Source organism: Diospyros lotus, chromosome 6 (genome assembly GCF_014633365.1).
Source record: "Diospyros lotus cultivar Yz01 chromosome 6, ASM1463336v1, whole genome shotgun sequence".
NCBI lineage: Eukaryota > Viridiplantae > Streptophyta > Magnoliopsida > Ericales > Ebenaceae > Diospyros > Diospyros lotus.
Window position 1 is genome coordinate 30,278,973 of NC_068343.1, and position 16,422 is coordinate 30,295,394.

At 38.1% G+C, this 16,422-nt stretch overlaps 1 protein-coding gene across 2 annotated transcripts in view; it reads right to left on the reverse strand.

Annotated features, from left to right (window-relative positions):
• LOC127803487 (ferrochelatase-2, chloroplastic) overlaps window positions 1–16,422 on the reverse strand; it is a 78,009-nt gene that overhangs the window by 15,443 nt on the left and 46,144 nt on the right. For both annotated transcript variants that reach the window (XM_052339733.1, XM_052339732.1), the window contains exon 7: window positions 11,462–11,614. In XM_052339733.1, coding sequence (XP_052195693.1) covers window positions 11,462–11,614 — 153 coding nt within the window. The remainder of the gene's footprint in view (window positions 1–11,461; window positions 11,615–16,422) is intronic.

Genomic DNA, 16,422 nt, shown 5'->3' on the forward strand with positions numbered 1-16,422 from the left:
CTCAAGGCGATGTTGAGGAATAGGTTCAGGCCCACGCAGGAAGGCACAGTGGAAGAGAGGGTCCTTGCGCTTCGACAATGGGGGTTCGTCAAGGACTAACGCCTCTGCTTCGAGACTCTGGCCTCACCGCTTGAAGGCATGTCAAAGGCATTGCTGGAGGGCCACTTTATCAACGGATTGAAGCCGGTCATTCGAGCCGAGATGAGGGTGTTGAGGCTGATCGGGCTTCAGCAGATGATGGACCTAGCCCAACCAATTGAGGAGAGGAATGTGGTGATTCGTGGAAGTATTTTTGGACCTGGCCCAAACAGAGGTCAAGCCCCTTCGTCCCCAATTTCGAATCACCAGCGGGTAGTGATATCGCCTCCTCCGCTGACGGCACAAAAATCAATGACGCCCAGCCCCGCCTCCTCACACTGGCCTCCAGCTGTCGGTAAGTGGAACAACCCCCCTTTCAAGCAGCTAAGTGAGAGTGAGTTGCAAGTCAAACGGGCTAAGGGCTTGTGTTTCTATTGTGATGAGAAGTATTCGATTGGGTATAAATGCAAGAACAAAGAGTTGCAGGTAATGGTAATTTATGAGGAGGAAAGGAAAGACGAAGAAGAAGGCACAGAGGAAGCTAAAGCAGGGGAGAATTTAGGGGAATTGGGGGACACGGTCAAAATGAGGGAGAGGGTGGAGCTATCCTTAAATTTGGTAGTGGGCTCCTCAAAAACATGCCTGAACTCCGCTAGCAGCTCTTGCAAGCTGCCAGGGACTACCCAGCTAGCATCTTTTTCTTGGGTAGTTGAGGATTTCTTACTGTTAGAATGGGGCAACTTAGATGTTATTCTTGGAATGAAATGGTTAGCCACCCTTGGGTTGACACAGGTGGATTGGGGACCGTTGGTTATGAAATTTCAAGTGAGGCATGACCACAGTATCACACTGCATCCTGGGACTGCAGAGCTGGAGATAGTGGAAGAACCAGAATTCCTACTGGGGGTAAGGCCGGGCAGGGGAACAAATTTGAGAAGCATTGATGTTCTTATTCAATGGAAGGGGTTTCCACCCTTGCCATACCATCATATTCGGCATCAATTTCCAGAATTTCACCTTGAGTACAAGGTGAAACTTGTGGGCGAGAGTATTGTTAGGACTCTTATTAGGCTCACCCATCAAAGGTATAAAAGGAGAGGAACAATAGGGGCAGCCAAGGGAATTGAGTTAGGGGAAAAAGGAGTTAGAAGTTGGTTAAAGGGGAATATTCATTCACGTGGCTGAAACAGAATGGGAGAGAGGTACAAAAGGGGAGGGAGGAGGAGAGAGAAGAGATCTGGAAAATTGTTGAAGGAGTTGTGGAAGAGTGAGGTCCTCTCGAATAGGCCTATTTTGTTTTCTTTCATTGTTTTCGCTATATCCATTGTTGAAGCTACTGTAATTGAGGAATTCCTACTGTTTTTGAGTTAAAGTTCAATCAATTGAGTAAGAGTTCTATCACTAATGTCTCTGAAAAATCAATTTGATTTTATGCTTGTAGATTAACTATAGGAGAGATCTACTTATTAAGACGTCTAATGGAAAGATTCATAGATAAACAAGAATAAAAAATTGTTATGGTATTTGTAAAATTTAAAAAAAGCTATAACAAAGTTCCTAGAGATAGTAGAGAATTCTTGTTAGAGATGTTGGAAAAGATATGAAAATACAAGTACATGTATCATCAAGCAAAAATATGCATGGCAACTTGTGAGAGGAGATACTGAGCTTTTCACAATTACTATTGGATTCAATCAATGATGTGCACTGATCTCTTACCTCTTTATTCTCGTGATGGATGAACTCACAAAATACATCTAATAAGTGTTATGGTGCATTCTATTTGTGGATGACATTGTCATGGTAGATAAGATGAAAAAAGACATGAATAAAAAATTTAAATTATGGAAAGAAACACCTTAGAATCTAAAAATTTCAAGCTAAGTAGGTTGAAAACTGAATGTGTGGAATGCAAATAAAAATGTGTAACTAATGCCATTATAAGACTTGGAGACAAGTTATCCTAACAAAAAGTCAGTTTAGATATCCTGGATCAAATATTCAAAAAAAAGGGAGATTATAGAGGACTCAATGTGTAACCCGATTTTTTGAAGAAAAAAAAAATCCCAAGATGAAATAGGATTTCTGAAGCCATTGTGAATTAGGATAATTTAAGCATAGTTTCAAAGAAATTGGGATTGAGTGCAGATTCTAATTGGAAATTGAGATGATAAGGATTATCATAGTTGTGTAGCTATTAGGTTTGAAAACTTAATTTAAAGATAAATCAGAAAGAGACGTATATTTTAAATTTTAATTAAAAAGAACTTGGCGAGGATTATGATAAACCAAAATTGGGAACCAATCAATTTCTTGCAAAGAGAAAATTGGATAATATATATTTATTATATTTTATTTTTAAATCTAAATATGAATATATATATTTATTATTTATTATAATATATATTTTATTTTTGAATTTGGAAGCAAACCAATTCCTCGTTGAAGAAGGATTAGGAGTAAAGATGTAATTTTTAAGGATAAATTAGAAGAAAAACCTGTGTTATCTGATTAGGATTTGTTAAGGATTATGATTAATTGGAGAATTAGAAACAAAAAAGGAAATCAAATCCAAAACTAAAGAGGAATGGTGAACCCTAAGAAGCTTATAAATAAAAGCTTAGAGGAGGATTAAATCATCAAACTTTTAGCTATGAGAATTAGTGAGATGTAAAGTAGCTAGATATTTGTGGATTATCTCTAGAAAGGAATCAAGTGAGTGGTTATTTCCACACTAGTATTTTTACAAAATCATTTCAACGCATGATTGAAAAATTGTTTAAACATGATATATGTTACTCAATATACATACCTAAGCTGATGATTCGAAAATAAATTAAGAACATGGATTTGAGAAATTATGTTGTTAAACATGAAAATATTTTTGTAATGCTATTAGCACATGGTTACACAATGTTGTGAAACTTTTTATAATGGTAAGACTCCAAGAATTAGGGGTATTAGCTAGATCTAGGAAGAGTGCTAGGTTATCTTGTTCTAGTGTACTCCAAGAACCAGGGGTACTGGCTAGATCTAGGAAGAGTACTGGGTCACCTTACACATTGATGGACTCAAGGAACTAGGTGTACTGGTTAGATCCAAAATTAAGGGTAAGGGTACTGCCTAGAATTGGGAAGAGTACTGGGTCCATTCTTGCAACAATGAATCTAGGCTATATTGACATTGGAATGTTTGCTAAAATGATGATTTATTTACATAGTGAAAATTTGAATGTTGCACCATGTGGCATGATTTATATTCTTGATACATGATATTGCATTGGGAATAGTTGTGAATATTTGAAACTGAAATTTGTTTTTATCATATACATATGAATTTTTTAATTTTGAACGTTGATTTATTATGCGGGATAACCTTCATTACACTTTAAGCTCACCCCTCGCATAACATTTTTGAGGTGAGCAGGATCAGCAAGATTAGACATGGACTCAAATCGAGGGATATCAATGTACTCAATCGAAGATAGCTATTGTCAAGTTATTTTCAATTGATTCGTTACATAAATCTTGAGCATATTGAGGATTGTGTTTTAGTCTTATTTATTTTTTAAGATTATTTCTCAATGATAATATTGTGGAAGCATTTTCAAGGTTTGTGAACTTTAAGTTTAGCTTAGGATTCATAGCTTGTCATGCAACCCATTGAGTAGGGTGTGATACAGAGAATCAAGGCATGTTGTAAAATCCCCTTAAAGCCAAGAAAGAAAGTTTTATTGGACATTGATAAGATCATCTTTGTTGAATGGTTAGAATGTTAGGCAATTATCTACTAACAAGAAAGTTTTACTGGACATCGATAATTTTATCTTGGCTATATGGTTAGAATGTTAGGTAGTTATATACAGCAAAATATAAGCATAATTGAGATGAGGATGTTACCCATGGATGTGCAACCATACAAGAAAAGACAAAATAAGAAAAGAGATTATGCCTAATAAAGTTGGAGTGGCACCCATTAAAGATAAGACAGGGAGACACAATAGATGATTTGGACATGTAAGAAAATCATTAGACGTACATGCGAGGCAAGTGGATGAAATGGAAGATGTTTGTGGCAAAAGAAGGTGAGGAAGAAGAAGAACAAAGAAATTTGATGGGAAACAAGCATGACATAGGATATAATGGTCATCAATAGAGACATCTAGAGGTCTAAAATTCATGTAGCCAACCATCTAATAGGACCAAGGTTTCTGATATTTTTGAAACTTTAGATACAGTAATGTTGCAAAATCTTTTTCCAAACACAAGGGCAATGAGAAAAAAATTGGAAAACATGTCAATGTTTGGGAACAAAATCTAAGTTCTATATAATTGTTCATACAAGCTCAACAACTAATTTATTTGAGAACATCAGTTTCAAATAAGGTATCTTATACTAATAAGGTGAATTATCCACGTAGGGTATCAAATAATCTCTAACAATTATGTATGAACAATTTAAAAGAAGCCTCCTATGAACAATTTTTGTAATTATATAGTAGTAATGAAAAGAACAACAAAGAAAACTAAAATAGAGTAGAGTGGTTCCCATTGAAGATAAAATGTAGGATGCAATTAAAATAGTTCAGACATGCAAAAATTAGAGAAATATTCTCAATTGTGAGGTGACTGCATGGAATTGAAGAAATTTGTAGCAAAATAGGTAAAAGGAAGAACAAAGAAAACTTGGTGGGAAACTGACACAGCAAGAAGAAAAGATTTCAAGCGAAATCTCTAAGAAATCAAAGGGAACTGGATTCCACCAGAAAGTTTAAAGAAATTTCCAGAATTCTATTAGAAAAACTGCCACTAAGAGAAAAGAAAAAGACTTTAAATACTACCCTAGCAACAAGCAATCATAATAGCAAACCCTAACATGAAAAAAAGACTAAAATAGACATAATCTAAAATAGAATTATGCTGTAATTACTGTTCTGTCTCTGTGCACTGTTCATTATACTGTTCACGGACACTGTTAACCGCTACTGTTCACGGCACTGTTCACCGACGCACTATTCACCGCTACTGTTCTTGACACTGCTCTATATCAGTCCCTTCCACCTCCGAGGAACTCGACCCCCCGAGTTATATTCTGGATAGAGGGGTTCGGAATCTTCATGGTACTCATACAAGTCTGCCACATTGAAGGTACTAGAAATTCCCATGGAGGCTGGCAAATCAAGGATATAGGCATTGTCGTTAATCCGCTTAAGCACCTTGAAAGGACCATATTTTCGAGGCTTCAGCTTGTTGTAGGTACTAGCAGGAAACCTCTCTTTCCTCAAGAACACCATCACTGAATCGCCCTCCTGAAATTGCTTATTTCGACGGTGAGAATCGACTGTTGTCTTATACTTTGCATTAGTCTTTTCCAGCTTTTGTCTTACCTCATCATGAATAGAAACCACTTCTTCAGCCAACTGTTTAGCAGCTTTATTCGTACTCTTACCCTTAGGTAGCTTTGCCAAATCAACAACATGATGGGGAACTTCGGTAAACACGATAGCAAATGGAGATCTACCTGTAGCTGTGTGAACTGCACTGTTATACGCGAACTCAATTTGAGATAATGCATAATCCCACTGTTTTGGTTTGTCTCCACACACACTTCGAATCATATTCCCAAGTGTACGATTTGTGACCTTTGTCTATCCATTTGTTTGAGGATGGGCAGTGCTGCTTTTATTTAATTTCGTCCCAAACAATTTCCATAATGTAATTCAAAAGTGCCCCAAAAACTTTGTATCTCTGTCAGAAGTAATGGATTTGGGAACCCCATGCAAGCGAACAACCTCCCTGAAAAACAGTTTGGCTACATTCGAGGCATCAGAAGTTTTCCGGCAAGCAATGAAGTGAGCCATCTTGGAAAATCTATCGACTATCACAAATACTGAGTCAACTCCTCTTTGAGTCCGTGGTAATCCCAACACGAAATCCATTGGGAGATCTTACCATATGCCTTCGGGAACGGGAAGTGGCATGTACAATCCTGTATTTTGGGCCTGACCCTTCGCCGTTTGGCACGTATAACATTTTCGGACTATGCTGCCAACATCCCTCTTCAACTGAGGCCAGTAATATCGTTCCTCCAAAGTAGCTATGGTTTTGTCACGCCCCAAATGTCCGCTCAAACCTCCACCATGTAGGTCCTGAATCAACTTCTCACACAGGGAAGAGGTAGGAATACAAAGCTGATTGCCCTTAAACAAATACCCATCATTGATATGGAAATTTGCCATAGGCTCGTGATTCACACACTTGCTCCAAATCTGCCCAAAATGATCATCACCTCTATACAACTCCTTTAAGCATTCAAATCCCACAATTTCCTGGGAAAGTGTGATTAATAGAGAGGCTCTTCGGCTAAGGGCATCAGCAACTTGATTCAAACTCCCAGATTTGTGTTTGAGCATAAAAGGAAATTTCTGTAGAAAAGCTACCCACCTAGCATGCATCTTATTAACATGCTTCTGGCTGTTAATAAACTTTAAGGCTTGGTGATCAGTGAACAACACAAATTCCTTCTGCACAAGGTAGTGTTCCCATTGCTTCAAGGCTCTCACAACTGCATAGAATTCTTGATCATAAGTGCTCCATTTTTGTCTGGCCTCACTCAATTTTTCAGAAAAGAAAGCCACAGGTCTCTTTTCTTGAGAGAGTACTGCTCCAACACCTACACCACTGGTATCACATTCAACCTCGAATACCTTGTCAAGACTTGGCAAGGCTAGTACTGGGGCAGTGCACAACTTTTCCTTGATGAGGGCGAAGCTCTTATCTTGGTCCTCTCCCCAACTGAATCTTCCTTTCTTTAGACATTCAGTGAGTGGTGCCACTATGGTGCTGAAATGTCGTACAAATCGCCTATAGAAAGTGGCTAAGCCATGGAAGCTTCTCACATCGGACACTGATTTTGGAGTCGGCCAATCTCAGATTGCTTTTGTCTTCTCCTCATCCACATGTATACCATCCTCACCAACCACATAGCCCAAGAATAGGAGTTTATTGGTGCAGAATGTGCACTTCTTCAGGTTGATGTAAAGCTGATTTTCTTTCAACACGTCCAGGACTTGTCCCAAATGGGTGAGATGCTCTCCTTTGTTCTTGCTGTAAATGAGAATATCGTTGAAATACACAACAACAAAAGAGCCAATGAAAGGTCTAAGTACCTGGTTCATTAATCTCATGAAGGTGCTAGGAGCGTTGGTCAACCCAAAGGGCATTACCAACCATTCGTAGAGCCCCTCCTTACTTTTGAATGCAGTCTTCCACTCGTCCCCGGGCTTGATTCGAATTTGGTGGTAGCCGGTATGAAGGTCTATCTTTGTAAACATACTAGACCCCGAAAGTACATCCAGCATGTCTTCAAGTCGTGGAATAGGAAACCTGTACTTCACAGTTATTTTATTGATGGCGCGACTATCAACACACATGCGCCAAGTCCTTCCTTTCTTAGGCACCAACAAAACGGGTACTGCACAAGGACTCATGCTCTCTCTGATAAACTCCTTCTTCAATAAGTTTTCAATCTGCTCTCTCAAAATTTCATTCTCTTTCGGACTCATTCTGTAGTGAGGCAAATTGGGAAGGCTTGCTCCTGGCATGAGGTCAATCTGGTGCTGGATATCTCGCATAGGAGGCAATTCATTTGGAGCTCATCTGAAATCAAAACCTGAAAATCATTTAATATTTGTTGTACTTCAACTGGAACCATGTCTCCTTCCTTCCCAACCACCATAAGCCCTTTTACCACTATTGGGCAAATGCAGTCAGAGTGCCTTGCAAAATTCACAATTTCTTGTTCGTTGCTTGTGAGAGTAAGAAAACTTTCTGACCTTTGTTTGTTCGCACTTCCCATCTGTTTGAGAGGAGCCATAGCGATCTTATAGCTGTCCCACATAAATAACACCACATTGTCACGTCCTCGGAAAGTAGAGTCAACATCAAACTGCCAAGGGCAACCCAAAAGAATATGGCATGCATCCATGTCAATGACATCACATATCACCTCATCCTTATAACGTTTTCCAATGGAGAGCAGTACTTTACACGTCTCAGTAACCTGAACAGAAGGCCCCCTCTTCACCCAGCCAAGGGAATATGGATTGGGATGGTTCTCAGTTGGTAGCTGTAACATACTTACTAATTTCTTTGATACAAAGTTCTCACAGCTTCCATTATCCACAATCACTTCGCATACTTTATTCTTATGGAACAAAGTGAACGGAATATGTTATGTCTCTGTCCCTCTTCTTTTGGTGACAAGAGGACTCGTTGCAGCACCAAGTTTAGTCTCTCAAATCCTTCCTCAACAGCAAACTCTACTCCATCATAATCACCTTCATCCGCCACTTCTTCTTCTACCTCTGAAAACGCCTCACGCTCCACCAAGTTAGCTTGTCTTCGTTCTGGACAATTATTGGAGCGATATCCAAATTTTTGACACCTGTAGCAAATATCAACTGAAGGTCTGGCATACAGATTCTCCCTTTGAGGTGGAACTCGCCCTGTTCCTCTATTAGCAAATTTGGTGTTGCCTCCTTCTATATTAGCCTTGTTCTGGGAACTAGATGAGCTAGCAGTCTCTTTTCCTTTGTCAATAGCACTGTTTAGTGGTTGTTCAATAGGTGTGGCAGCCCTACGATAGTTGGTCGCCGCTCTCTCAACTCCAATCATCTCAGCCTTTAATGCCATGTTAATGGCTTCCTGTAAAGTCCAAAGATTCTGCAACCCAATTTTATCTTATAAAGCAATTTTCAGTCCATTAATATACTTGGCTACTTTCTGATTTTCAGATTCGATCAAATTGTTGTGCTCGGCTAGTTTCATGAACTCATGGGTGTAGTCCGACACTGATCGGTTGCCCTGTGTGCATCCCAAATACATGCGATATAAAATCTGCTCATAGTCAACGGGTAAAAACCGATCCATCATAAGTTGTTTCATCTTCCTCCAGGTTCGAACCCTATTCTTTCCCTGTCTCTGGCGAGTTTTCTGCAACTGATCCCACCAAACAGCAGTTGCAGATTTCAAACGAAAAGCTACCATCTTAACGATTTTATCCTCAGGGACCTCCATAATCTCCACAAATCACTCAACTTCCACCATCCAATCAAGGAACTCTTCAATCCTCAAGTTTCCTGAGAAAGGTGGGATATCCGCCTTAATCCTATAGTCGTCACAAGTGCCTCAGTGTTGGTGTTGACGATTGTGGTATTGAGGTGGATCCTCAAAATCCTCTCCAGAATCTGATTCACTGTCTTCAATTGTAGGCCGCCTATTGTTTCCTCGTTGTCTCTCACCATGGGCATTTATATCGCGATGATTCCTTTGGTTAGGACGCTGCGGATTGCCAATGTTGGCTGGTGGAGGGTTTCCAACGTCGTTTCCTCCGCTATTTCCAACACCCTGCAACAGCAATTGACGAATCTCTCCAAGTTGTGTGGACAGATTGTCAATCCGTTGGTTTTGGGCATTAATTTCAGCCTTCATGGCAGCAATCTCATGACCCATGGTTGATTTGATGGAGAAAGATAGCAGTCAATGATATGGAGACGGAGAAACCGTTCTCTGATACCACTTGACGCAGCAAGAAGAAAAGATTTCAAGCGAAATCTCTAAGAAATCAAAGGGAACTGGATTCCACCAGAAAGTTTAAAGAAATTTCCAGAATTCTATTAGAAAAACTGCCACTAAGAGAAAAGAAAAAGACTTTAAATACTACCCTAGCAACAAGCAATCATAATAGCAAACCCTAACATGAAAAAAAGACTAAAATAGACATAATCTAAAATAGAATTATGATGTAATTACTGTTCTGTCTCTGTGCACTGTTCATTGTACTGTTCACGGAACTGTTAACCGCTACTGTTCATCGTACTGTTCACCGACGCACTGTTCACCGCTACTGTTCTTGACACTGTTCTATATCAGAAACCCTTGGAGATGACATGGCATGTAATAGCCTCACAAAAGATAATAACTGGTATAGATTATGATGATGATTTGAGAACATGTTGTTGACTCTACCTAGTGAGATTAAGGTTTGTGATGATGATGATTCACCTTATTTCATCTTCCATCAATACTCCTATTGCTGGCCAAAATAATTTCTCTGGTAAAAACCACTCCAACCATCCCCATCTCATTGCCAGCAAAACATATTTGGTTGACGAATTGAACGTTTTTCTTGTTGTTCTCCTTCATTCAACTGGCCAAACCCTAGATCCAAGTTGAGAAGAGGAAGAAGAACCCAGAAGGAGAACCTAACCACAAACACCATTAACCACCTCACGACTTTTTTTCTTTTTCTTGCTCTATCTGTCTTCTTTTGCTTGGGATTACCAACATCTTGGTGAACCTAGATATAGGTTAGCTAGTAGTTGGGTGAACAAAATCTCTAGGTTCGTTGGCAGTTGGGTGAACCAGATTTCTGGGTTTTTCACATCTAGGTTCATCGTGAACCTAAATTTGGGTTCTTAGAGAACCTGGACAATTGGAACCCAAAGCCTAGAGATCTAGGTTCATAGTGAACCAAGAGATCTGGTGCTGGCCAAAGAAAAACAGAAGTAGAGAAGAGGAGGAGAAAAAAAAGGAGAAGCATCTTAGTCTTTTTTTCTTTAATTAGAAATATGAATTTTATAACATATGGGTGGGTAAAATGGTAAAATTACATGCATTGGTAGCTTCGTTGGTAGACAAAATATGATAGTAGAGAATTTGATACACCATCCAAACCCAAAAATGGGCAATATATTTTTTAAAATATGAAGGGTATTGTCTGTTTTAAGGTCATAACTCATGGAAAATATGCACATGCAATAGCAAAGAAAGAGAAAAAGTGATCCCATATTCTCTTCTACACTGTATCTCATCTACTCTACATTGTCTCAAACTTTCCAATAAGACTATTTTCTTTCTCAAATATATTGTTTCAAATGAGCATAATTGAGTTTCAAAACATCTCAATGAAAATATTAGAATTTCAAGTTTCTAGTAATGCTTTGTATCATATTCTTAGAAATGGAAACATTTCAACCATTTTGAAGGAAAAATGAAAATTTGTTCCTTGCTTATTATATTTCCACAGCATCTAGCCAGTTCCAGGTCAAACTATAGTTGTGTTGGAACAAATAATGGATCATGAAATTATGCCTTCTTGCACATTATATTTCCAGTACTATACCAAGGAACAGAAATTATTAGTTAAAATTCACATTTTAAAATGTTTATGACAATCTTTCAGAAGATGTTGGATTCCTCCTGGCTGCACAACAGCCTGGTTCCACTGGCTTTATTTGTCATCTTTTGAGATATGTGCCACTAATGGATATTGTTGAAGCAAAAGTGTTGGATGACAATGAAAGAACATATAACTTAAGCACCTGATAAGCAAGAGTATATGGATTAGTTATCCTTCTTTTTTCTAGTTCTTCCATAATCAAATCCACGCATTCCTCCATCTCAGCCTTGTATGGATCACCAGCCTCTTCCACATAAGCAAGCGGCACCCCATGAGCACTAAAAAATATCATCACCTGTAATGCAAAGTTTGTGATAAGTTTGTTCATAAACAAGAAGGACAAATGATGCACACAAGAAACTGTGAAGAATGACGTGAAAGAGTGTTCAATCTTATTTCCCTTTGAAGGGATAGCTGAATTATGTACAAGGCTGCCTATCAAACTAGGAAGTTTCTAAAACAGAATAGGAAAGTTTCCAAATTCAGATTTCGAAACCTATACAATTTAGGATACAACAAAATTTAGTAAGAAACCACAGCCACCTATCTTCTAGAAGATATACAATACATTTAGAAAGAAAACCAATCAAGTGATCTGATCTTGCCTGAGAATGAGGACAAGATTAATTACTCATCGTTGACACTCCCCCTCAAGATTGTGAGTGGATGTCATGCATTTCAATCTTGCTGATCAACCTTTGACATAAAGTTGCAGGTAATCCCTTAGTTAACACATCTGTCAATTGGTCACTTGAGGATATACATGGGGTACAAATTAGGCTACTGTCCAATTTCGCTTTAATGAAATGCCTATTCACTTCAACATGTTTTGTTCAGTCATGTTGAATTGGGTTGTAAGCAATGCTTATTGCTGATTTATTATCACAGTAGAGCCTCATAGGAGCTGTTCATTTGATTCTAAAGTTGTCTAACATTATCTTCAGCCACCCAGTTTTTCTTGCTTATGTATGTCGGTCTGCTTAATAACTTGGAGCGGGCAGGCCCCCTTGGACTTCTTCATAGTCAAAAGGTAGGTGGTTTCTTGAGTAAGTTATAAATTGATGGTGATGGGCGTAAGTGTTTGTGCCAGTGAGTATCTCGAGGTTGGCTGCACCACAGTGAACTTTGGAGATCAAAGCTGGTTTATTCCTCTGGTTCAAGCTTTTACTGTGTACATATTGCCGTTGTGATTGATTAGTCATGGCATCTAGTCTGTGATTGCTTGATTCTGGAATTGTTTTAGCAAGAGACGCTTTGAAGCCCTTTGCTGCTCCTTATGCTATTTGCTACCTTGCTTTTGGAGTAGTGTGTTCATCTCCTCTTATGCTTTGAATAGCTTTGGTTAGATTTGGTTGGTATGTATTTTTGTTTTTAGATCCTATGTCATTTATTGGCATGTTGAGCTTAGTATTAGTTTTTTTTTTTAGTTTTCATTGTGCACTGGGGTATGCCCTAGTTTTCTTCTTGTAGACGCTCCTGGTGCTGGTTTTTTTCTTAATATAATTCTTACTTACACAAAAAAAAAAACAATATTTTCAGCCATAATAACTCACACATCCCTAGAACCATGAACCTGAATTCAGCTTCAACACTTGACCGAACCACTACACTTTGCTTTTTGCTTCTCCACGTCACAAGATTACCCCCTAGAAAAGTGCAATAACTAGATGTAAACCTCCTATCCACCATAGACCCAGTCACCCAGCATAATCAGCATTTATGTAAGTCTCAAGAGACATAATTTCTCCCTTCTTGAATAGAATTCCTCTCCCAGGAATTCCCTTCAAATAGCGTAAAATCCTATACACTGCCTTTAGGCGACTTTCTTTTGGGTTGTGCATGAATTGGCTAACCACAGTTACTGCATGGGCAATGTTTGGCCGAGTATGAGCTAAATAAATGAGCCTCCCAACCAACCTTTGATCGGATCCCTTATCTACTATACTATCTTCTGGAACCTCCCCTAACCTGTGACTAAGTTCAGTTGGAGTATCAACAACCTTACTACCTAGCATTCATGTTTCAGTACGTAGGTCTACTATGTACTTCTCCTAAGAGATAAAGATCCCTTCCTTCGAATGAGCCACTTACCAAGATAGGTAGTCATGTCAAAATCATTATGTCGACGACAAAATAAAGCGCAAATCACATTATAGATACAAGTGATGCCACTCATATATAGCTAGCAAGCCCGAATCCGTAAACCTCTACACTCACAAAGAGTTCAACAAATAGACATCAACTCACAAAGAGTTCAAAAAATAGACATCAACTCACAAAGAGTTCAAAAAATAGACATCAAATTGGGCTCAGTAGTCTACCACAACAAACTAAATAATTGTGCATCCACCTTTTGCCAAAAAGGTTGATTGCCCTCGAGAATGGTTGAGATGGTTTATGTTAAGTGATATTGAAGTCCATATATCCAAGAAACTAGATCTCCACAACTGTAGACCACACAAAATAATTGTTCCAATTCAATTTTTCCATGGTAATAACTAGTGTGTTTAAGAATTAGGGAATGGTAACAATTGTTGATGTTGGTGGGATAGTTGTTGATGAAGACTGTGTAATGGATAAAGACATGACGACAATTACAAACCCTAATCGAATAATCAAAACACGACTCTAACCAAACAATCAGCAAGAGAGCCAAGAATTGAGTCTAGAAATCACCAAGAAGCCAAGACGCTGTGAACTAAACTCAAGGATTATAACCAGCTCTGCAATTGCAAAGGAATGGCTGAATCATGCACTTGGAAGTCGCAATCTTCAAACTAGAAATCATGAGTAAGTTGCATGACCAATAAGGATGCACAGTCGGTGAGCAACATTGGCGAAATCGACAATGGTCAGTTTCAAACAAGAAATTGTGAGCGAGTTGCACAACCAATGAGGATGCATGGCCGATAAGCAGAGATGGTGGAGTCAAGGCAGTCAATAAGCGGCACTACTAATGTCGATGGCATCAGCAGTACTGGTTAGGGTTAGGGTTTGGATCCTTTCTATGATACCATGTAGTGGAATAAAATATTATGTAGTTCTCAATGTATAATGCAAGGTATAATAATAGTATATTAGGTACCCTAATTACATTGATACCCTTACTTAAATACTTCAACATATATATTAGACAACTGTATATGTACTACTACTCTATGTTATAGCAACCATACATCTTATATGATATATAGAATATATACTTTCCTTTGAGATAGTATAGGTTCATGTATATAAGTGTTGTATATCATCCTATTCAGTATACAAATTTACATTCTCTTTTCAATATCCAAGGAAAAAAATCCCTAATAGCTTCTTAATTATTTATTTTTTCAAAGCCATTACCTCCATTCACATCACTATACTGATTTACTTGTCTACCCACAAGTCACCCTTTATATTGATCTTTTCTCCACAATGTATTTTTTGCAACACCTCTCAAAATTTTGTTTTCATCTCTTCCCAACCTATTTACACCTACTTCATCCTCCAAGTCTTATCCATGATAATCCCCATTCTAATTTTATGTGGTCTCTCCCTAAGTAATAAACTAACATGTTAGTTTAGCTTTCTCACTAATTCTCCCATCTCTTAGAGGCAAACAATATTAATTCTATTCCAAATCATCACATCTGCCACTTCCATGGATTTCCTTTCAAGGTCCCATTGTTCCATGATTCATTCCTGCGCTTCTGGTTCTAGACTAACTTCTTTACAAATAACTGTTCACAAAAATGCGAGAACCTTAGAAGGTCAACACTACATTTGAGCAGTCATGTACTAACCCTTGCCCATTTCTCATCATACTTCAACAACATTACATGTTGCTAGGGGTTATGCCCTAGCATACTTTTTAAGAAATAACTACAAAAGGAACCCAAACATTCAAAAAAATACCATTGTTCCAATATAAAAAGTACCAATGAATCAAAGTTAAAAATATATAAAAATAAAAAAACTGCCACTAATCCTACATGAAGATCCCATTCAATCCACAATAATGATAGTAAAATACCACTAAACATACAAGACGAAAAGGGAAAAACAAATTTGCAAAATTTGTGATTAGGGTTGCGCAAGGATGAGACTAGTGTAGGAAATGTTGTTTCATCAGAGTTGGGTTTCTTAGACAAAGGAAGAATAATTTTGTTGAAAAAGGGAGAGGAGGAAGGGAGAGAAAAAACACTCTACTCTTGCCTTCCCTATTATTTGATATCTATCATTCTAGTGAAATTAGGGCAGATTTTTTGTTTAATATTCCTTACAAAAATTTTTATGTATTTTGCATATTTACCCCAAAATATATTTTGAAAATTCTATTTAGAAACTTGTTCTACATCACCTGTGGAGATGGTGTTTGTTGTGTGCTCTAGATGTATCTACAAAAGAAAATAATATAAAAAAATTAAGGCCATAGATTGAGTGTATTTCACACACACGTAATGCGTTTAATCGATAACTGTGTCCACCATGTGTTGGAACACCACCATGTTGAAAACGAAGTCTTCATGATTCCTAGATATTATTATTTAGAAATGAACTTGAAATTAAATGGAAATTAAAGAGTGAAAATGAGATTTTTATTTCTTATCCATGTGAGATCCTTGTAATTTTTTCTTTCCCTCAAATCAAATATGACCTTTTCTTTTTCATGTATCCTTAAATTAAATGATTCAAGTGTCCAATTTAGATAATACTGAACACGAACAGATACATTTCAAATACCGTCATCTGTGTCATATCTAGTGGATGTAAGACAAAATAGAAGACTCCACGTAAAACTGGCAGGGCAATAGGCTTCATTATAGGGGGCCACATATTTATCTGCCCATGGGGTTAAGTGCCCAAACACTTGTGATGAACCGATCTTTAGTGTTCAGCCTGTGGACATATCTATAAATAGCCTACTTGAGCTACACCTTATCTGTCTATTACTGCAATTATATCTCCTCCTAAGGCTGCCTCATCCCTTAGGGTTATCGAGTCTAACCAAGCAAAGTTCAGCCAGGCCTGTGTCTTCCACATGTATATCATACTTCCATAAGTCTCCCACAACCAGCCAACCCATTGCAATCTTTCACTAACTTGATTAAAAAATAAAAC